Consider the following 21,917-nt stretch of genomic DNA (forward strand, 5'->3'; position numbering starts at 1 on the left):
CTGCTCTCTATAACACAGATTCAGAATGGTCTGCTCTCATGATTACTATAACACAGATTCAGAATGGTCTGCTCTCATGCTTACTATAACACAGATTCAGAATGGTCTGCTCTCATGCTTACTATAACACAGATTCAGAATGGTCTGCTCTCATGCTTACTATAACACAGATTCAGAATGGTCTGCTCTCATGCTTACTATAACACAGATTCAGAATGGTCTGCTCTCATGCTTACTATAACACAGATTCAGAATGGTCTGCTCTCATGCTTACTATAACACAGATTCAGAATGGTCTGCTCTCATGATTACTATAACACAGATTCAGAATGGTCTGCTCTCTATAACACAGATTCAGAATGGTCTGCTCTCATGCTTACTATAACACAGATTCAGAATGGTCATGATTACTATAACACAGATTCAGAATGGTCATGATTACTATAACACAGATTCAGATTGGTCATGATTACTATAACACAGATTCAGAATGGTCTGCTCTCATGATTACTATAACACAGATTCAGAATGGTCTGCTCTCATGCTTACTATAACACAGATTCAGAATGGTCATGATTACTATAACACAGATTCAGAATGGTCATGCTTACTATAACACAGATTCAGAATGGTCTGCTCTCATGATTACTATAACACAGATTCAGAATGGTCTGCTCTCATGCTTACTATAACACAGATTCAGAATGGTCATGATTACTATAACACAGATTCAGAATGGTCATGATTACTATAACACAGATTCAGAATGGTCATGATTACTATAACACAGATTCAGAATGGTCATGCTTACTATAACACAGATTCAGAATGGTCTGTTCTCATGCTTACTATAACACAGATTCAGAATGGTCTGCTCTCATGCTTACTATAACACAGATTCAGAATGGTCTGCTCTCATGCTTACTATAACACAGATTCAGAATGGTCTGCTCTCATGCTTACTATAACACAGATTCAGAATGGTCTGCTCTCATGATTACTATAACACAGATTCAGAATGGTCTGCTCTCATGCTTACTATAACACAGATTCAGAATGGTCTGCTCTCATGCTTACTATAACACAGATTCAGAATGGTCTGCTCTCATGCTTACTATAACACAGATTCAGAATGGTCTGCTCTCATGCTTACTATAACACAGATTCAGAATGGTCTGCTCTCATGCTTACTATAACACAGATTCAGAATGGTCTGCTCTCATGCTTACTATAACACAGATTCAGAATGGTCTGCTCTCATGCTTACTATAACACAGATTCAGAATGGTCTGCTCTCATGCTTACTATAACACAGATTCAGAATGGTCATGATTACTATAACACAGATTCAGAATGGTCATGATTACTATAACACAGATTCAGAATGGTCATGCTTACTATAATACAGATTCAGAATGGTCTGTTCTCATGCTTACTATAACACAGATTCAGAATGGTCTGCTCTCATGCTTACTATAACACAGATTCAGAATGGTCTGCTCTCATGCTTACTATAACACAGATTCAGAATGGTCTGCTCTCATGCTTACTATAACACAGATTCAGAATGGTCTGCTCTCATGCTTACTATAACACAGATTCAGAATGGTCTGCTCTCATGATTACTATAACACAGATTCAGAATGGTCTGCTCTCATGCATACTATAACACAGATTCAGAATGGTCTGCTCTCATGCTTACTATAACACAGATTCAGAATGGTCTGCTCTCATGCTTACTATAACACAGATTCAGAATGGTCTGCTCTCATGCTTACTATAACACAGATTCAGAATGGTCTGCTCTCATGCTTACTATAACACAGATTCAGAATGGTCTGCTCTCATGCTTACTATAACACAGATTCAGAATGGTCTGCTCTCATGCTTACTATAACACAGATTCAGAATGGTCTGCTCTCATGCTTACTATAACACAGATTCAGAATGGTCTGTTCTCATGATTACTATAACACAGATTCAGAATGGTCATGCTTACTATAACACAGATTCAGAATGGTCTGCTCTCATGCTTACTATAACACAGATTCAGAATGGTCTGCTCTCATGCTTACTATAACACAGATTCAGAATGGTCTGCTCTCATGCTTACTATAACACAGATTCAGAATGGTCTGCTCTCATGCTTACTATAACACAGATTCAGAATGGTCTGCTCTCATGATTACTATAACACAGATTCAGAATGGTCTGCTCTCTATAACACAGATTCAGAATGGTCTGCTCTCATGCTTACTATAACACAGATTCAGAATGGTCATGATTACTATAACACAGATTCAGAATGGTCATGATTACTATAACACAGATTCAGATTGGTCATGATTACTATAACACAGATTCAGAATGGTCTGCTCTCATGATTACTATAACACAGATTCAGAATGGTCTGCTCTCATGCTTACTATAACACAGATTCAGAATGGTCATGATTACTATAACACAGATTCAGAATGGTCATGCTTACTATAACACAGATTCAGAATGGTCTGCTCTCATGATTACTATAACACAGATTCAGAATGGTCTGCTCTCATGCTTACTATAACACAGATTCAGAATGGTCATGATTACTATAACACAGATTCAGAATGGTCATGATTACTATAACACAGATTCAGAATGGTCATGATTACTATAACACAGATTCAGAATGGTCATGCTTACTATAACACAGATTCAGAATGGTCTGTTCTCATGCTTACTATAACACAGATTCAGAATGGTCTGCTCTCATGCTTACTATAACACAGATTCAGAATGGTCTGCTCTCATGCTTACTATAACACAGATTCAGAATGGTCTGCTCTCATGCTTACTATAACACAGATTCAGAATGGTCTGCTCTCATGCTTACTATAACACAGATTCAGAATGGTCTGCTCTCATGCTTACTATAACACAGATTCAGAATGGTCTGCTCTCATGCTTACTATAACACAGATTCAGAATGGTCTGCTCTCATGATTACTATAACACAGATTCAGAATGGTCTGCTCTCATGCTTACTATAACACAGATTCAGAATGGTCTGCTCTCATGCTTACTATAACACAGATTCAGAATGGTCTGCTCTCATGCTTACTATAACACAGATTCAGAATGGTCTGCTCTCATGCTTACTATAACACAGATTCAGAATGGTCTGCTCTCATGCTTACTATAACACAGATTCAGAATGGTCTGCTCTCATGCTTACTATAACACAGATTCAGAATGGTCTGCTCTCATGCTTACTATAACACAGATTCAGAATGGTCTGTTCTCATGATTACTATAACACAGATTCAGAATGGTCATGCTTACTATAACACAGATTCAGAATGGTCTGTTCTCATGATTACTATAACACAGATTCAGAATGGTCTGCTCTCATGCTTACTATAACACAGATTCAGAATGGTCTGTTCTCATGCTTACTATAACACAGATTCAGAATGGTCTGTTCTCATGCTTACTATAACACAGATTCAGAATGGTCTGTTCTCATGCTTACTATAACACAGATTCAGAATGGTCTGCTCTCATGATTACTATAACACAGATTCAGAATGGTCTGCTCTCATGCTTACTATAACACAGATTCAGAATGGTCTGCTCTCTATAACACAGATTCAGAATGGTCTGCTCTCATGATTACTATAACACAGATTCAGAATGGTCATGCTTACTATAACACAGATTCAGAATGGTCTGCTCTCATGCTTACTATAACACAGATTCAGAATGGTCTGCTCTCATGATTACTATAACACAGATTCAGAATGGTCTGCTCTCATGCTTACTATAACACAGATTCAGAATGGTCTGCTCTCATGCTTACTATAACACAGATTCAGAATGGTCTGCTCTCATGCTTACTATAACACAGATTCAGAATGGTCTGCTCTCATGATTACTATAACACAGATTCAGAATGGTCTGCTCTCATGCTTACTATAACACAGATTCAGAATGGTCTGCTCTCATGCTTACTATAACACAGATTCAGAATGGTCTGCTCTCATGCTTACTATAACACAGATTCAGAATGGTCTGCTCTCATGATTACTATAACACAGATTCAGAATGGTCTGCTCTCATGCTTACTACAACACAGATTCAGAATGGTCTGCTCTCATGATTACTATAACACAGATTCAGAATGGTCTGCTCTCATGCTTACTATAACACAGATTCAGAATGGTCTGTTCTCATGCTTACTATAACACAGATTCAGAATGGTCATGCTATCTATAACACAGATTCAGAATGGTCTGTTCTCATGCTTACTATAACACAGATTCAGAATGGTCTGCTCTCATGCTTACTATAACACAGATTCAGAATGGTCATGCTATCTATAACACAGATTCAGAATGGTCTGTTCTCATGCTTACTATAACACAGATTCAGAATGGTCTGCTCTCATGCTTACTATAACACAGATTCAGAATGGTCATGCTATCTATAACACAGATTCAGAATGGTCATGCTATCTATAACACAGATTCAGAATGGTCATGCTATCTATAACACAGATTCAGAATGGTCTGCTCTCATGCTTACTATAACACAGATTCAGAATGGTCATGCTATCTATAACACAGATTCAGAATGGTCTGCTCTCATGCTTACTATAACACAGATTCAGAATGGTCATGCTATCTATAACACAGATTCAGAATGGTCTGCTCTCATGCTTACTATAACACAGATTCAGAATGGTCATGCTATCTATAACACAGATTCAGAATGGTCATGCTATCTATAACACAGATTCAGAATGGTCTGCTCTCATGCTTACTATAACACAGATTCAGAATGGTCTGCTCTCTATAACACAGATTCAGAATGGTCTGCTCTCATGATTACTATAACACAGATTCAGAATGGTCTGCTCTCATGCTTACTATAACACAGATTCAGAATGGTCTGCTCTCATGCTTACTATAACACAGATTCAGAATGGTCTGCTCTGATGATTACTATAACACAGATTCAGAATGGTCTGCTCTCATGCTTACTATAACACAGATTCAGAATGGTCTGCTCTCATGCTTACTATAACACAGATTCAGAATGGTCTGCTCTCATGATTACTATAACACAGATTCAGAATGGTCTGCTCTCTATAACACAGATTCAGAATGGTCTGCTCTCATGCTTACTATAACACAGATTCAGAATGGTCTGCTCTCTATAACACAGATTCAGAATGGTCTGCTCTCATGCTTACTATAACACAGATTCAGAATGGTCTGCTCTCATGCTTACTATAACACAGATTCAGAATGGTCTGCTCTCATGCTTACTATAACACAGATTCAGAATGGTCATGCTATCTATAACACAGATTCAGAATGGTCATGCTATCTATAACACAGATTCAGAATGGTCTGCTCTCATGCTTACTATAACACAGATTCAGAATGGTCATGCTATCTATAACACAGATTCAGAATGGTCTGCTCTCATGCTTACTATAACACAGATTCAGAATGGTCATGCTATCTATAACACAGATTCAGAATGGTCTGCTCTCATGCTTACTATAACACAGATTCAGAATGGTCTGCTCTCATGCTTACTATAACACAGATTCAGAATGGTCTGCTCTCATGCTTACTATAACACAGATTCAGAATGGTCTGCTCTCATGCTTACTATAACACAGATTCAGAATGGTCTGTTCTCATGATTACTATAACACAGATTCAGAATGGTCATGCTTACTATAACACAGATTCAGAATGGTCTGTTCTCATGATTACTATAACACAGATTCAGAATGGTCTGCTCTCATGCTTACTATAACACAGATTCAGAATGGTCTGTTCTCATGCTTACTATAACACAGATTCAGAATGGTCTGTTCTCATGCTTACTATAACACAGATTCAGAATGGTCTGCTCTCATGATTACTATAACACAGATTCAGAATGGTCTGCTCTCATGCTTACTATAACACAGATTCAGAATGGTCTGCTCTGATGATTACTATAACACAGATTCAGAATGGTCTGCTCTCATGCTTACTATAACACAGATTCAGAATGGTCTGCTCTCATGCTTACTATAACACAGATTCAGAATGGTCTGCTCTCATGATTACTATAACACAGATTCAGAATGGTCTGCTCTCTATAACACAGATTCAGAATGGTCTGCTCTCATGCTTACTATAACACAGATTCAGAATGGTCTGCTCTCTATAACACAGATTCAGAATGGTCTGCTCTCATGCTTACTATAACACAGATTCAGAATGGTCTGCTCTCATGCTTACTATAACACAGATTCAGAATGGTCTGCTCTCATGATTACTATAACACAGATTCAGAATAACACAGATTCAGAATGGTCTGTCTCATCTCTATAACACAGATTCAGAATGGTCTGCTCTCATGCTTACTATAACACAGATTCAGAATGGTCTGCTCTCATGCTTACTATAACACAGATTCAGAATGGTCTGCTCTCATGATTACTATAACACAGATTCAGAATGGTCATGCTTACTATAACACAGATTCAGAATGGTCTGCTCTCATGCTTACTATAACACAGATTCAGAATGGTCTGCTCTCATGATTACTATAACACAGATTCAGAATGGTCTGCTCTCATGCTTACTATAACACAGATTCAGAATGGTCTGCTCTCATGCTTACTATAACACAGATTCAGAATGGTCTGCTCTCATGATTACTATAACACAGATTCAGAATGGTCTGCTCTCATGCTTACTATAACACAGATTCAGAATGGTCTGCTCTCATGCTTACTATAACACAGATTCAGAATGGTCTGCTCTCATGCTTACTATAACACAGATTCAGAATGGTCTGTTCTCATGCTTACTATAACACAGATTCAGAATGGTCATGCTATCTATAACACAGATTCAGAATGGTCTGTTCTCATGCTTACTATAACACAGATTCAGAATGGTCTGCTCTCATGCTTACTATAACACAGATTCAGAATGGTCATGCTATCTATAACACAGATTCAGAATGGTCTGTTCTCATGCTTACTATAACACAGATTCAGAATGGTCTGCTCTCATGCTTTACTATAACACAGATTCAGAATGGTCATGCTATCTATAACACAGATTCAGAATGGTCATGCTATCTATAACACAGATTCAGAATGGTCATGCTATCTATAACACAGATTCAGAATGGTCTGCTCTCATGCTTACTATAACACAGATTCAGAATGGTCATGCTATCTATAACACAGATTCAGAATGGTCTGCTCTCATGCTTACTATAACACAGATTCAGAATGGTCATGCTATCTATAACACAGATTCAGAATGGTCATGCTCTCTATAACACAGATTCAGAATGGTCTGCTCTCATGCTTACTATAACACAGATTCAGAATGGTCTGCTCTCTATAACACAGATTCAGAATGGTCTGCTCTCATGATTACTATAACACAGATTCAGAATGGTCTGCTCTCATGCTTACTATAACACAGATTCAGAATGGTCTGCTCTCATGCTTACTATAACACAGATTCAGAATGGTCTGCTCTGATGATTACTATAACACAGATTCAGAATGGTCTGCTCTCATGCTTACTATAACACAGATTCAGAATGGTCTGCTCTCATGCTTACTATAACACAGATTCAGAATGGTCTGCTCTCATGATTACTATAACACAGATTCAGAATGGTCTGCTCTCTATAACACAGATTCAGAATGGTCTGCTCTCATGCTTACTATAACACAGATTCAGAATGGTCTGCTCTCTATAACACAGATTCAGAATGGTCTGCTCTCATGCTTACTATAACACAGATTCAGAATGGTCTGCTCTCATGCTTACTATAACACAGATTCAGAATGGTCTGCTCTCATGATTACTATAACACAGATTCAGAATGGTCATGCTTACTATAACACAGATTCAGAATGGTCTGCTCTCATGCTTACTATAACACAGATTCAGAATGGTCTGCTCTCATGATTACTATAACACAGATTCAGAATGGTCTGCTCTCATGCTTACTATAACACAGATTCAGAATGGTCTGCTCTCATGCTTACTATAACACAGATTCAGAATGGTCTGCTCTCATGATTACTATAACACAGATTCAGAATGGTCTGCTCTCATGCTTACTATAACACAGATTCAGAATGGTCTGCTCTCATGATTACTATAACACAGATTCAGAATGGTCTGCTCTCATGCTTACTATAACACAGATTCAGAATGGTCTGTTCTCATGCTTACTATAACACAGATTCAGAATGGTCATGCTATCTATAACACAGATTCAGAATGGTCTGTTCTCATGCTTACTATAACACAGATTCAGAATGGTCTGCTCTCATGCTTACTATAACACAGATTCAGAATGGTCATGCTATCTATAACACAGATTCAGAATGGTCTGTTCTCATGCTTACTATAACACAGATTCAGAATGGTCTGCTCTCATGCTTTACTATAACACAGATTCAGAATGGTCATGCTCTCTATCTATAACACAGATTCAGAATGGTCATGCTATCTATAACACAGATTCAGAATGGTCATGCTATCTATAACACAGATTCAGAATGGTCTGCTCTCATGCTTACTATAACACAGATTCAGAATGGTCATGCTATCTATAACACAGATTCAGAATGGTCTGCTCTCATGCTTACTATAACACAGATTCAGAATGGTCATGCTATCTATAACACAGATTCAGAATGGTCATGCTATCTATAACACAGATTCAGAATGGTCTGCTCTCATGCTTACTATAACACAGATTCAGAATGGTCTGCTCTCTATAACACAGATTCAGAATGGTCTGCTCTCATGATTACTATAACACAGATTCAGAATGGTCTGCTCTCATGCTTACTATAACACAGATTCAGAATGGTCTGCTCTCATGCTTACTATAACACAGATTCAGAATGGTCTGCTCTGATGATTACTATAACACAGATTCAGAATGGTCTGCTCTCATGCTTACTATAACACAGATTCAGAATGGTCTGCTCTCATGCTTACTATAACACAGATTCAGAATGGTCTGCTCTCATGATTACTATAACACAGATTCAGAATGGTCTGCTCTCTATAACACAGATTCAGAATGGTCTGCTCTCATGCTTACTATAACACAGATTCAGAATGGTCTGCTCTCTATAACACAGATTCAGAATGGTCTGCTCTCATGCTTACTATAACACAGATTCAGAATGGTCTGCTCTCATGCTTACTATAACACAGATTCAGAATGGTCTGCTCTCATGCTTACTATAACACAGATTCAGAATGGTCATGCTATCTATAACACAGATTCAGAATGGTCATGCTATCTATAACACAGATTCAGAATGGTCTGCTCTCATGCTTACTATAACACAGATTCAGAATGGTCATGCTATCTATAACACAGATTCAGAATGGTCTGCTCTCATGCTTACTATAACACAGATTCAGAATGGTCATGCTATCTATAACACAGATTCAGAATGGTCTGCTCTCATGCTTACTATAACACAGATTCAGAATGGTCTGCTCTCATGCTTACTATAACACAGATTCAGAATGGTCTGCTCTCATGCTTACTATAACACAGATTCAGAATGGTCTGCTCTCATGCTTACTATAACACAGATTCAGAATGGTCTGTTCTCATGATTACTATAACACAGATTCAGAATGGTCATGCTTACTATAACACAGATTATAGAATGGTCTGTTCTCATGATTACTATAACACAGATTCAGAATGGTCTGCTCTCATGCTTACTATAACACAGATTCAGAATGGTCTGTTCTCATGCTTACTATAACACAGATTCAGAATGGTCTGTTCTCATGCTTACTATAACACAGATTCAGAATGGTCTGCTCTCATGATTACTATAACACAGATTCAGAATGGTCTGCTCTCATGCTTACTATAACACAGATTCAGAATGGTCTGCTCTGATGATTACTATAACACAGATTCAGAATGGTCTGCTCTCATGCTTACTATAACACAGATTCAGAATGGTCTGCTCTCATGCTTACTATAACACAGATTCAGAATGGTCTGCTCTCATGCTTACTATAACACAGATTCAGAATGGTCTGCTCTCATGATTACTATAACACAGATTCAGAATGGTCTGCTCTCTATAACACAGATTCAGAATGGTCTGCTCTCATGCTTACTATAACACAGATTCAGAATGGTCTGCTCTCTATAACACAGATTCAGAATGGTCTGCTCTCATGCTTACTATAACACAGATTCAGAATGGTCTGCTCTCATGATTACTATAACACAGATTCAGAATGGTCTGCTCTCTATAACACAGATTCAGAATGGTCTGCTCTCATGCTTACTATAACACAGATTCAGAATGGTCTGCTCTCTATAACACAGATTCAGAATGGTCTGCTCTCATGCTTACTATAACACAGATTCAGAATGGTCTGCTCTCATGCTTACTATAACACAGATTCAGAATGGTCTGCTCTCATGATTACTATAACACAGATTCAGAATGGTCTGCTCTCATGATTACTATAACACAGATTCAGAATGGTCTGCTCTCTATAACACAGATTCAGAATGGTCTGCTCTCATGCTTACTATAACACAGATTCAGAATGGTCTGCTCTCATGCTTACTATAACACAGATTCAGAATGGTCTGCTCTCATGCTTACTATAACACAGATTCAGAATGGTCTGCTCTCATGATTACTATAACACAGATTCAGAATGGTCTGCTCTCATGCTTACTATAACACAGATTCAGAATGGTCTGCTCTCATGCTTACTATAACACAGATTCAGAATGGTCTGCTCTCATGATTACCATAACACAGATTCAGAATGGTCTGCTCTCTATAACACAGATTCAGAATGGTCTGCTCTCATGCTTACTATAACACAGATTCAGAATGGTCTGCTCTCATGCTTACTATAACACAGATTCAGAATGGTCTGCTCTCATGCTTACTATAACACAGATTCAGAATGGTCTGCTCTCATGATTACTATAACACAGATTCAGAATGGTCTGTTCTCTATAACACAGATTCAGAATGGTCTGTTCTCTATAACACAGATTCAGAATGGTCATGCTATCTATAACACAGATTCAGAATGGTCTGTTCTCATGCTTACTATAACACAGATTCAGAATGGTCTGTTCTCTATAACACAGATTCAGAATGGTCATGCTATCTATAACACAGATTCAGAATGGTCTGCTCTCATGCTTACTATAACACAGATTCAGAATGGTCTGCTCTCATGCTTACTATAACACAGATTCAGAATGGTCTGCTCTCATGCTTACTATAACACAGATTCAGAATGGTCTGCTCTCATGCTTACTATAACACAGATTCAGAATGGTCTGTTCTCTATAACACAGATTCAGAATGGTCTGTTCTCATAACACAGATTTACTATAACACAGATTCAGAATGGTCTGCTCTCATGCTTACTATAACACAGATTCAGAATGGTCTGTTCTCTATCACACAGATTCAGAATGGTCTGCTCTCTATAACACAGATTCAGAATGGTCTGCTCTCTATAACACAGATTCAGAATGGTCATGCTATCTATAACACAGATTCAGAATGGTCTGCTCTCTATAACACAGATTCAGAATGGTCTGCTCTCTATAACACAGATTCAGAATGGTCTGCTCTCTATAACACAGATTCAGAATGGTCTGCTCTCTATAACACAGATTCAGAATGGTCTGCTCTCTATAACACAGATTCAGAATGGTCTGCTCTCTATAACACAGATTCAGAATGGTCATGCTATCTATAACACAGATTCAGAATGGTCTGCTCTCTATAACACAGATTCAGAATGGTCTGCTCTCTATAACACAGATTCAGAATGGTCTGCTCTCTATAACACAGATTCAGAATGGTCTGCTCTCTATAACACAGATTCAGAATGGTCATGCTATCTATAACACAGATTCAGAATGGTCTGCTCTCTATAACACAGATTCAGAATGGTCTGCTCTCTATAACACAGATTCAGAATGGTCTGCTCTCTATAACACAGATTCAGAATGGTCTGCTCTCTATAACACAGATTCAGAATGGTCTGCTCTCTATAACACAGATTCAGAATGGTCTGCTCTCTATAACACAGATTCAGAATGGTCTGCTCTCTATAACACAGATTCAGAATGGTCATGCTCTCTATAACACAGATTCAGAATGGTCTGCTCTCTATAACACAGATTCAGAATGGTCTGCTCTCTATCACACTGAGAGTAAATGTGAATTGTACTTTTTGTTGAATGTTGCAACATGACTTTCTCCTGGCCAAGCATGCACTCCCATTCCTTAGCAATTAACATGGGATATAACACAAGCAATGACAACACAATCACGGTTAAATATGACCGCCATAGTTGAGGATTGAGAGGAGAATTGGGTATCCCACTGTATTGTAGTCTGTTAAAGGCATTTGAAGGCAGGCAGGGAAGTGCTCTGAGGCATGAATCAGTGGACAGCTTTTATGGTCCAAATGGCACCCTATTCCCAATATAGTGCACTACATTTGACCAAAGCCCTATGGTCTGGTCAAAAGTAGTACACTATATAGGGAATAGGGTGACATTTGGGACATAAAAGCTGTCCACTTCACATTTTCACTACAGTACTGTACAGTAGGTCCACACTCACAATGACGTTTCAAGGAGCTTGCTTCATTCTTCATGATGACAAATGATTTTGTCTGCACATAACAGGACAATCATACACAAATGTTTTGGTTGAAAGCCAAACTTCATATATTAGAATCGTGAATCGTTTTCACTACAGTAGCACCACTGCCATTAAGTATACTCTTGTTGTTTGAACATTTAGCTGTCTTTGATAATCAGGCAACAGCACAAAACAAAAAACTAAATGTTAGTTCTTGCAAGGTGTTTTACACGTTTCTTTTTCAATTAGAGATTAAGTCTTGTGGGGAATGACAACTATTTTGAAGAATTGAAATTGAAAGGATGAACTTTATTTCTGTAGTTTTGTTTTGAAAACGATGCTATAATGTTTTCCTTCAATTCACAGCCAAAATCCAAGCCCACAAAGCCTTTGTACCCTCCCACACGGAGGAATTGGGAGAGCCACTACTTTGGTGTTCCCCTACAGAATCTGGTCACCCCGGACCGGCCAATCCCCTTGTTCATTGAGAAGTGTGTGGACTACATTGAACGCACTGGTAGGTTATTTTATATCAGTTGTGTGTGTGTGTGTGTGTGTGTGTGTGTGTGTGTGTGTGTGTGTGTGTGTGTGTGTGTGTGTGTGTGTGTGTGTGTGTGTGTGTGTGTGTGTGTGTGTGTGTGTGTGTGTGTGTGTGAAAACACAGGCTACCCCAAATATGTATGCTATTTGGTCGGAATTCACATGAGCCTTTTGTGGCTGCTGCTAACAAAATGTGTCATTCAGTCATGCTGCCTTTTCACGATTAGTTGACAGTTCTTGGGATTTCAGTTGTGTGATAATATGATAACCCCTCTGCTCCGACTGACTGGCATGACCTTTATGACAGAACGTCATTGTGGTTGAGTTTATTGTTATTGCATTACAAACCACGGATTTCCAGAAAGAAGAGAGGATTCATTTATTACAGGTATAGTATGATTCCTTCTTAGCTTCCCCGCCTGTTTGTAAGGACTTAACCTGCTTAACGTGTGCTTAAGCTCTTACTTAGCGCACTTGATCCTTTTAATTGTTGGATCTCATGTAATGTTAGGGGTTAATCTAGTGATTCATTCGGCCCATGGGTTTTAAACAAGCTTATTCACTGACATGCCAAGCTACATTTGTTCACAATCCTTTTGTAGTCAAACGTAGCATTGTAACAATATTGTTTCCCCTTGCAGTGAATCAAAGGGTTTGAATCGCCTTAGTTTCTGCAAAGTGCATCAGTCGCCAGATGTAAGACATGACTGGGGAGAGAAGACTCCTCTAACTGCTTACACATTCAATTGAGGATTTCATTAAATGCTTCCTTTTCCCCCACTGATAAATGGTGTTTAATGGGGGGCAGAAGAGGGGAGGGCGATGACTGGGCATGGTGAATGATTAACTGGAATTTGATGTTGATGCATTTGGAAATGTCATTGGCCATTATTCTCTCACTTAGCCTAATGCTAATGCCGACCAATATTTTGAATGCAGCAGCAAAAATGTCCCTCTAGGTTATTCCTAATGATATCTGATTTGTAAATATGCAGTTTACCTTAGTGTCTGGAACTGATATCATCTCTGACTGCAGTGAACCCTCAATGCAGCATTATTTTTATGTATTTTCTCAATTTAAAATGTTTATTTTTGGGGAGTTGAACGTAATCTCTGAAGATATGTTAAACCAATTAAACAAGCTCAGTAATAAAAGTGGATTGTTTTTGTTTGCTATGAAGTCAATGGAATAGAGTAACTTCATTCCAGTAGTAGTTATTGGAAACTTCCTGCTTGCTAGGCTATTGGTATCAGCGGCATCTTTCATTGCACCGTGTGCCCCATGCATATCATGTGTATATGACGGAAAAACTATCGTGAAACCTGAACATGACCGCCGTGTTCAATGGAAACATTGACTGGTATTGACTCAATACCCAGTAAGTGAGAAGCCTGAGGTCTCAGACAAGCCAACATTGTGGTGAATATCACACAGATCTGAGTAGCCTAGTTTGTGGCAGGTTTACATGCCTTTGAAGCAGTGGGCTGTGTGGCAATGAGACAAGCCCAGCACACTGCTGTGTGGCAATGAGACAAGCCCAGCACACTGCTGTGTGGCAATGAGACAAGCCCAGCACACTGCTGTGTGGCAATGAGACAAGCCCAGCACACTGCTGTGTGGCAATGAGACAAGCCCAGCACACTGCTGTGTGGCAATTAGACAAGCCCAGCACACTGCTGTGTGGCAATGAGACAGGCCTGGCACACTGCTGTGGCAATGAGACAAGCCCCGCACACTGCTGTGTAGCAATGAGACAAGCCCAGCACACTGCTGTGTGGTTGGATGAAATAGTTCCTGTTTGTGGTGCCTGTGGATGTTTGGAGATGGAAGTAGGGCACATTCTGGTGGTGCAGAAATGGTACCAGACTGGATCCTGTGGTTATGTTTGATGGTGGGAGCCTATTTCTGTACTCAACGATTGGCCGCTGGTGTTCTGTGGTGGCGAGGGTTATAGACTGGTGTGTGTTCTGTGGAGGCGATGGCTATAGACTGGTGTGTGTTCTGTGGAGGCGATGGCTATAGCCTGGTGTGTGTTCTGTGGTGGCGATGGTTATAGACTGGTGTGTGTTCTGTGGTGGCGATGGTTATAGACTGGTGTGTGTTCTGTGGTGGCGATGGTTATAGACTGGTGTGTGTTCTGTGGTGGCGATGGTTATAGACTGGTGTGTGTTCTGTGGTGGCGATGGTTATAGACTGGTGTGTGTTCTGTGGTGGTGATGGTTATAGACTGGTGTGTGTTCTGTGGTGGTGATGGTTATAGACTGGTGTGTGTTCTGTGGTGGTGATGGTTATAGACTGGTGCATGTGTGTGTGTGACTATATGTGTTTCTCTCTTTTGACCATGTTGTGTGTGTGTGTATTTTTTCTTTGACCATGTGTGTACATATGCGAGTGTGTTGAACCACAGAGTAGTTAATGGCCGATGCACACTGACAGTGATAAAGTGTTTGAGTCATTTGCTCCGGGAGCCAGTTGTATCTGCCTGGGAGAGTTTGCTAGCCTCACCGTGTGTAGTTGCAAGCCAGGCCAGGGCTCCATGTTGCCCTTTGTGCTCGCAGGGCTATGCCAACAACCATCATGCGTCACCGTCAGACTTCAGAAATCATTGCCATGTTATCCTCATCATTATACCAGGGTTTCCCACAAGCACATGGAGTACCCAGCCTAATAGAAAAAGTAGCCAGCCAGTTAAGATTGTTTTGCCGAACAAGCTCTATTTTGGTGTTCTCTGTTACATTCTATTGCTTTGATTCCATCCGAAATACACAGATTGGAAAACATTGTTGTGGTATTGTGTTTACAATTTAAATGACTGAAAATGTATGAATTCAGTGTTTAAAAAAAAAATGTTTATATCATCTTGAACTAGGCCTATATGATCAGGATTATTTTATAAGAGAACATTAAACAATTTAATCATTTAACTCATCTTCTCTTGAGATGCATGTATTTTACAGCAAGATATGACTTCCCACAATTATATTTGTTCTTCGAATTATGTATTTTATTTAAACTGAACAATTTAAATTGCCTAAATGATCTTGAATAAAAATAAAAGGTTACATTGTGTGTGTGTGTGCTACAAAACAAATTGTGTGATGGACACTTTTTCAAATGAAAAAATTGGTCTCTAAAATAAAAGGAACAGGTGCTCAAATAAGTTCCATACATGTTAAGAGAAGATAGAACGACATGAGTTAAATTAGTGTAAAGATTTCAGCAAGTGTTTGCAACTCTCTTTGTGAATTGCAGTATGTAATTTATTCCAAAAAGTACTTGTTTAACAACTGATCCACAGGTTTCTTCTTAAAGAATCTTGTAAGAGTCTGCTGACTTCCACAGGCTTCAAGCTTTCTTTTAAGAGGCATTTTCTCAGCTATCTAGAATACAGGTATGATTGAAGAATGAAGCATGTGTTAATCATGAGCCTTGCTACACAGAAAGCAGCTGTTGACTTCTCCATTGTCAACACGTTGATTAAATCTGTAGACCTACTTTATATCAACATTTTAGAAAATACCATAGAAGTAACATTATCTTTTAAAACAATTCAATCAGTTTTTTTGTATCGTATTTTGGACCAGTGAGGCGCTCTAAACTAGCCTACCTTTTGTCCCTTGCAGTGAGTAGGATTCACCATCTTCATCGAAAGTTTTCATAATTTATCTGTAGATAATCGACCAAAAAGCCTACCAGTGTGCAAATTGGTGAACTAAATAAACGTCTCTCTTACCGATGCAATTCGGTAGGCTACTGATGAGTCACTCACTTCAACGTTACTGTCTGGCAAGTCCTGATGGACTTCATATCGAAATTACAAAAGAGATCTTTAGCTGACATGTCCCGATGTGATACCATGGACATATAAGTTGTATAATTTATGAATGGCAAGGATGTATGAGTTTGACTTTATTCAGTCAGTCCAACACCATTTATAAACTAGTCAAGCTTACTGTTCGTCAATCAAAGCACAGTAAGCCGATGTACAAGCACATCGTGGCTGCATTTGAAACAAGCAAAATAAAATAAATGAATGTGCCAGAAAACAATAGGCTAAGTGGTTTCCGACATTATATGGGACATCCAAATGGACTCACAGACGATGAAGGAGCATCGTGCTCTCTCCCTCCTTGTAAAGACATTTGACTGCAACCACAGTGTACACAACACACAGACCCAGGTTCCAGGATGCAGGACAGACTTCAGACCTTCAAACTAGAGGTGCTTCTCTGAAATCGCTCACTTTGTGACTGACAGGCGCCTGTCCTATCAATAGATCACTAGAACATGTTCATTCTAGTGGGAAAGGGCTCGGCTGTCTTTTTATCTGACTTGCGAAATGTAAAAAAGTAGCCTAGTTAATTTAAGTGAAAAAAAGTACATCTGAAAATGAGTGTGTAACCGGCTGTAGGCGCTAGTGGAAACACTGTCATACATTTTCACGCCTTTACTAGTGGAAACATTGTCATACATCTTCACACCTTTACTAGTGGAAACACTGTCATACATCTTCACTCCGGCACTAGTGGAAAACACTGTCATACATCTTCACACCTTTACTAGTGGAAACACTGTCATACATCTTCACACCTTTACTAGTGGAAACACTGTCATACATCTTCACACCTTTACTAGTGGAAACACTGTCATACATCTTCACACCTTTACTAGTGGAAACACTGTCATACATCTTCACACCTTTACTAGTGGAAACACTGTCATACATCTTCACACCTTTACTAGTGGAAACACTGTCATACATCTTCACTCCGGCACTATTGGAAACACTTTCATACATCTTCACGCCTGCACTAGTGGAAAACACTCATACATCTTCACGCCTTTACTAGTGGAAAACACTGTCATACATCTTCACTCTGGCACTAGTGGAAAACACTGTCATACATTTTCACGCCTTTACTAGTGGAAACACTGTGATACATCTTCACGCCTTTACTAGTGGAAAACACTGTCATACATTTTCACACCTGCACTAGTGGAAAACACTGTCATACATCTTCACGCCTTTACTAGTGGAAACACTGTCATACATCTTCACGCCTTTACTAGTGGAAACACTGTCATACATCTTCACGCCTTTACTAGTGGAAACACTGTCATACATCTTCACGCCTTTACTAGTGGAAAACACTGTCATACATCTTCACTCCGGCACTAGTGGAAAACACTGTCATACATCTTCACGCCTTTACTAGTGGAAACACTGTCATACATGTTCACGCCTGCACTAGTGGAAAACACTGTCATACATCTTCACGCCTTTACTAGTGGAAAATACTGTCATACATCTTCACTCCGGCACTAGTGGAAAACACTGTCATACATTTTCACGCCTTTACTAGTGGAAACACTGTGATACATCTTCACTCTAGCACTGGTTGAAAACACTGTCATACATTTTCACTCCGGCACTATTAGAAACACTGTCATACATTTCCACGCCTGCACTAGTGGAAAACACTGTCATACATCTTCACGCCTGCACTAGTGGAAAACACTGTCATACATCTTCACACCTTTACTAGTGGAAAACACTGTCATACATCTTCACTCCGGCACTAGTGGAAAACACTGTCATACATCTTCACGCCTTTACTAGTGGAAACACTGTCATACATCTTCACGCCTGCACTATTGGAAACACTGTCATACATCTTCACACCTGCACTAGTGGAAAACACTCATACATCTTCACGCCTTTACTAGTGGAAACACTGTCATACATCTTCACACCTTTACTAGTGGAAAACACTGTCATACATCTTCACACCTTTACTAGTGGAAACACTGTCATACATCTTCACTCCGGCACTAGTGGAAAACACTCTCATACATCTTCACTCCGGCACTAGTGGAAAACACTGTCATACATCTTCACGCCTTTACTAGTGGAAACACTGTCATACATCTTCACGCCGGCACTATTGGAAACACTGTCATACATCTTCACACCTGCACTAGTGGAAAACACTCATACATCTTCACGCCTTTACTAGTGGAAACACTGTCATACATCTTCACACCTTTACTAGTGGAAAACACTGTCATACATCTTCACACCTTTACTAGTGGAAACACTGTCATACATCTTCACTCCGGCACTAGTGGAAAACACTCTCATACATCTTCACTCCGGCACTATTGGAAACACTGTCATACATCTTCACGCCTGCACTAGTGGAAAACACTTTCATACATCTTCACGCCTGCACTAGTGGAAAACACTCGTATATCTTCATGCCTGCACTAGTGGAAAACACTCATATATATTCACGCCTGCACTAGTGGAAAACACTGTCATACATCTTCACTCCGGCACTAGTGGAAAACACTCTCATACATCTTCACTCCGGCACTATTGGAAACACTGTCATACATCTTCACGCCTGCACTAGTGGAAAACACTTTCATACATCTTCACGCCTGCACTAGTGGAAAACACTCGTATATCTTCATGCCTGCACTAGTGGAAAACACTCATATATATTCACGCCTGCACTAGTGGAAAACACTGTCATACATCTTCACGCCTGCACTAGTGGAAAACACTCATATTTTCACGCCTGCACTAGTGGAAACACTGTCATATATCTTCACGTTTCAGTCATTGTGTCTAGTTTCTAAATGTTTTCTTTCTCTACCTGAAGATACTACTCAGTCAACATGTTTGCTTGTTTCTTGCTGTCCGTGTGACCCTCATTAGATTGTAGTGACTGGGGGATGAGGGGCTTTGCATGGTGTTGTGGACACTAGAACTGGTAGAATGGGGATGGAGACCTGAGAGAGAGGCCTTGCTGCTGCTGCTTTAATGTCTGTTTCCCTACAGACCAGGCTCACCCAAATACTATGACTTCTATTAGTTTTAAATGACAAGGGCCTGACATGACTCAGACAGGGCCTGGATTTTGCTATGGGGGCCTTAGTTTCAACTGGACTGGAGGTTCTGTGCTAATAAAATAGTTCTTATAGGTATTAGGCTATCATCGGATCACTGAACATAACATACCCAGTGCTGCAGAGTGCAGGAAGAAGGCAGCTCGCTTCATCAAGATTCTGAGGAATGCTGAGCAATCACATTCAATTAACAGACACACGTTGCTTCCCATTTTCTCTCTCCATGTCTCTCTCTCTCTCTCTCTCTCTCTCTCTCCATGTCTCTCTCTCGCTCTCCTGCCGCTATGGACGTTCTCATCTCCACATCACAAAATGGAGGATAGGAAAAGATCATTAAATAATGACTGACTGCACATATGTGCATAAGAAGCATGTTCAGACTGACACGCAGACTAGTACTTAGGCTTGGGTCACATAGAGAGAGAGCAGAATAGAAAGAGGATTGGGAGGCCCCGGTGTACAACTGAGCAAGATGACAAGTACATTAGAGTGTCTAGTTTGAGAAACAGATGCCTCACAAGTCCTCAACTGGCAGCTTCATTAAATAGTACTCACAAATCAACGTCTCAACGTCAACAGTGAAGAGGCAAAGAAAAAGCCATATCTCAGACTGGCCAATAGAAAGAAAAGATTAGGATGGGTGCCATTGAGGCTGATGTTTTGCGGGTACTAATCTAATGAAGGACTTGTGAGGGTTCTGTTTCTCAAACTAGACACACTAACGTACTTGTCCTCTTGCTCAGTTGTGCACGGGGCCTCCCACTCCTCTTTCTGTTCTGGTTAGAGTCAGTTTGCGCTGTTCTGTGAAGGGAGTAGTACACTGCGTTGTATGAGATCTTCAGTTTATTGGCAATTTCTCTCATGGAATAGCCATAATTTCTCAGAACAAGAATAGACTAATGAGTTTCAGAAGAAAGTTCTTTGTTTCTAGCCATTTTGAGCCTGTAATCGAACCCATAAATGCTGATGCTCCAGGTACTCAACTAGTCTAAAGAAGGACAGTTTTATTGCTTCTTTAATTAGTACAACAGTTTTCAGCTGTGCTAACAGAATTGCTAAAGGTTTTTCTAATGATCAATTAGCCTTTTAAAATGATAAAGTTGGATTAGCTAACACAACGTGCCATTGGAACACAGGAGTGATGGTTGCTGATAATGGGCCTCTGTACGCCTATGTAGATATTCCATTTAAAAAATCTGTCTTTTCCAGCTACAATAATCATTTACAACATTAACAATGTCTACACTGTATTTCTGATTAATTTTACGTTATTTTAATGGACAAAAAATGTGCTTTTCTTTCAAAAATAAGGACATTTCAAAGTGAACCCAAATCTTTGGAAAGGTAGTGTATATATGTGATGGGATGTATAGAAATTATAGACATAATGGACACTACGTGGATAGAATATTTAGTATATCTGTAGAATACATAGGATAGAATAGTGTATATACACAGCAATAGTTGAATAGGATGGCATTGACTAGAATACAGCATATACATATGAAATGATTAAAACAGTATGTAAACATTATTAAAGTGACCAGTGTTCCATTATTAAGGTGACCAGTGATTCCACCTTAGAGGCAGTAGCAGGGTTGAGTAACCGGGTGGTAGCCAGCTAGTGATGGCTATTTAACAGTCTGAAGCATTGAGATAGAATATGTTTTTTAGTCTCTTGTCCCCAGCGTTGATGCACCTGTACTGACCTCGCCTTCTGGAAGATAGCTGGGTGAACAGGCC

At 39.5% G+C, this 21,917-nt stretch overlaps 1 protein-coding gene across 1 annotated transcript in view; it reads left to right on the plus strand.

Moving 5' to 3' along the window:
- LOC124046629 (rho GTPase-activating protein 5-like) overlaps positions 1-21,917 on the plus strand; it is a 98,544-nt gene that overhangs the window by 24,356 nt on the left and 52,271 nt on the right. The window contains 1 exon segment of the mRNA XM_046367232.1: positions 13,085-13,235. Within this exon segment, the coding sequence (XP_046223188.1) occupies positions 13,085-13,235 (151 nt within the window).

This window comes from Oncorhynchus gorbuscha, linkage group LG10 (assembly GCF_021184085.1).
Source record: "Oncorhynchus gorbuscha isolate QuinsamMale2020 ecotype Even-year linkage group LG10, OgorEven_v1.0, whole genome shotgun sequence".
Taxonomy (NCBI): domain Eukaryota; kingdom Metazoa; phylum Chordata; class Actinopteri; order Salmoniformes; family Salmonidae; genus Oncorhynchus; species Oncorhynchus gorbuscha.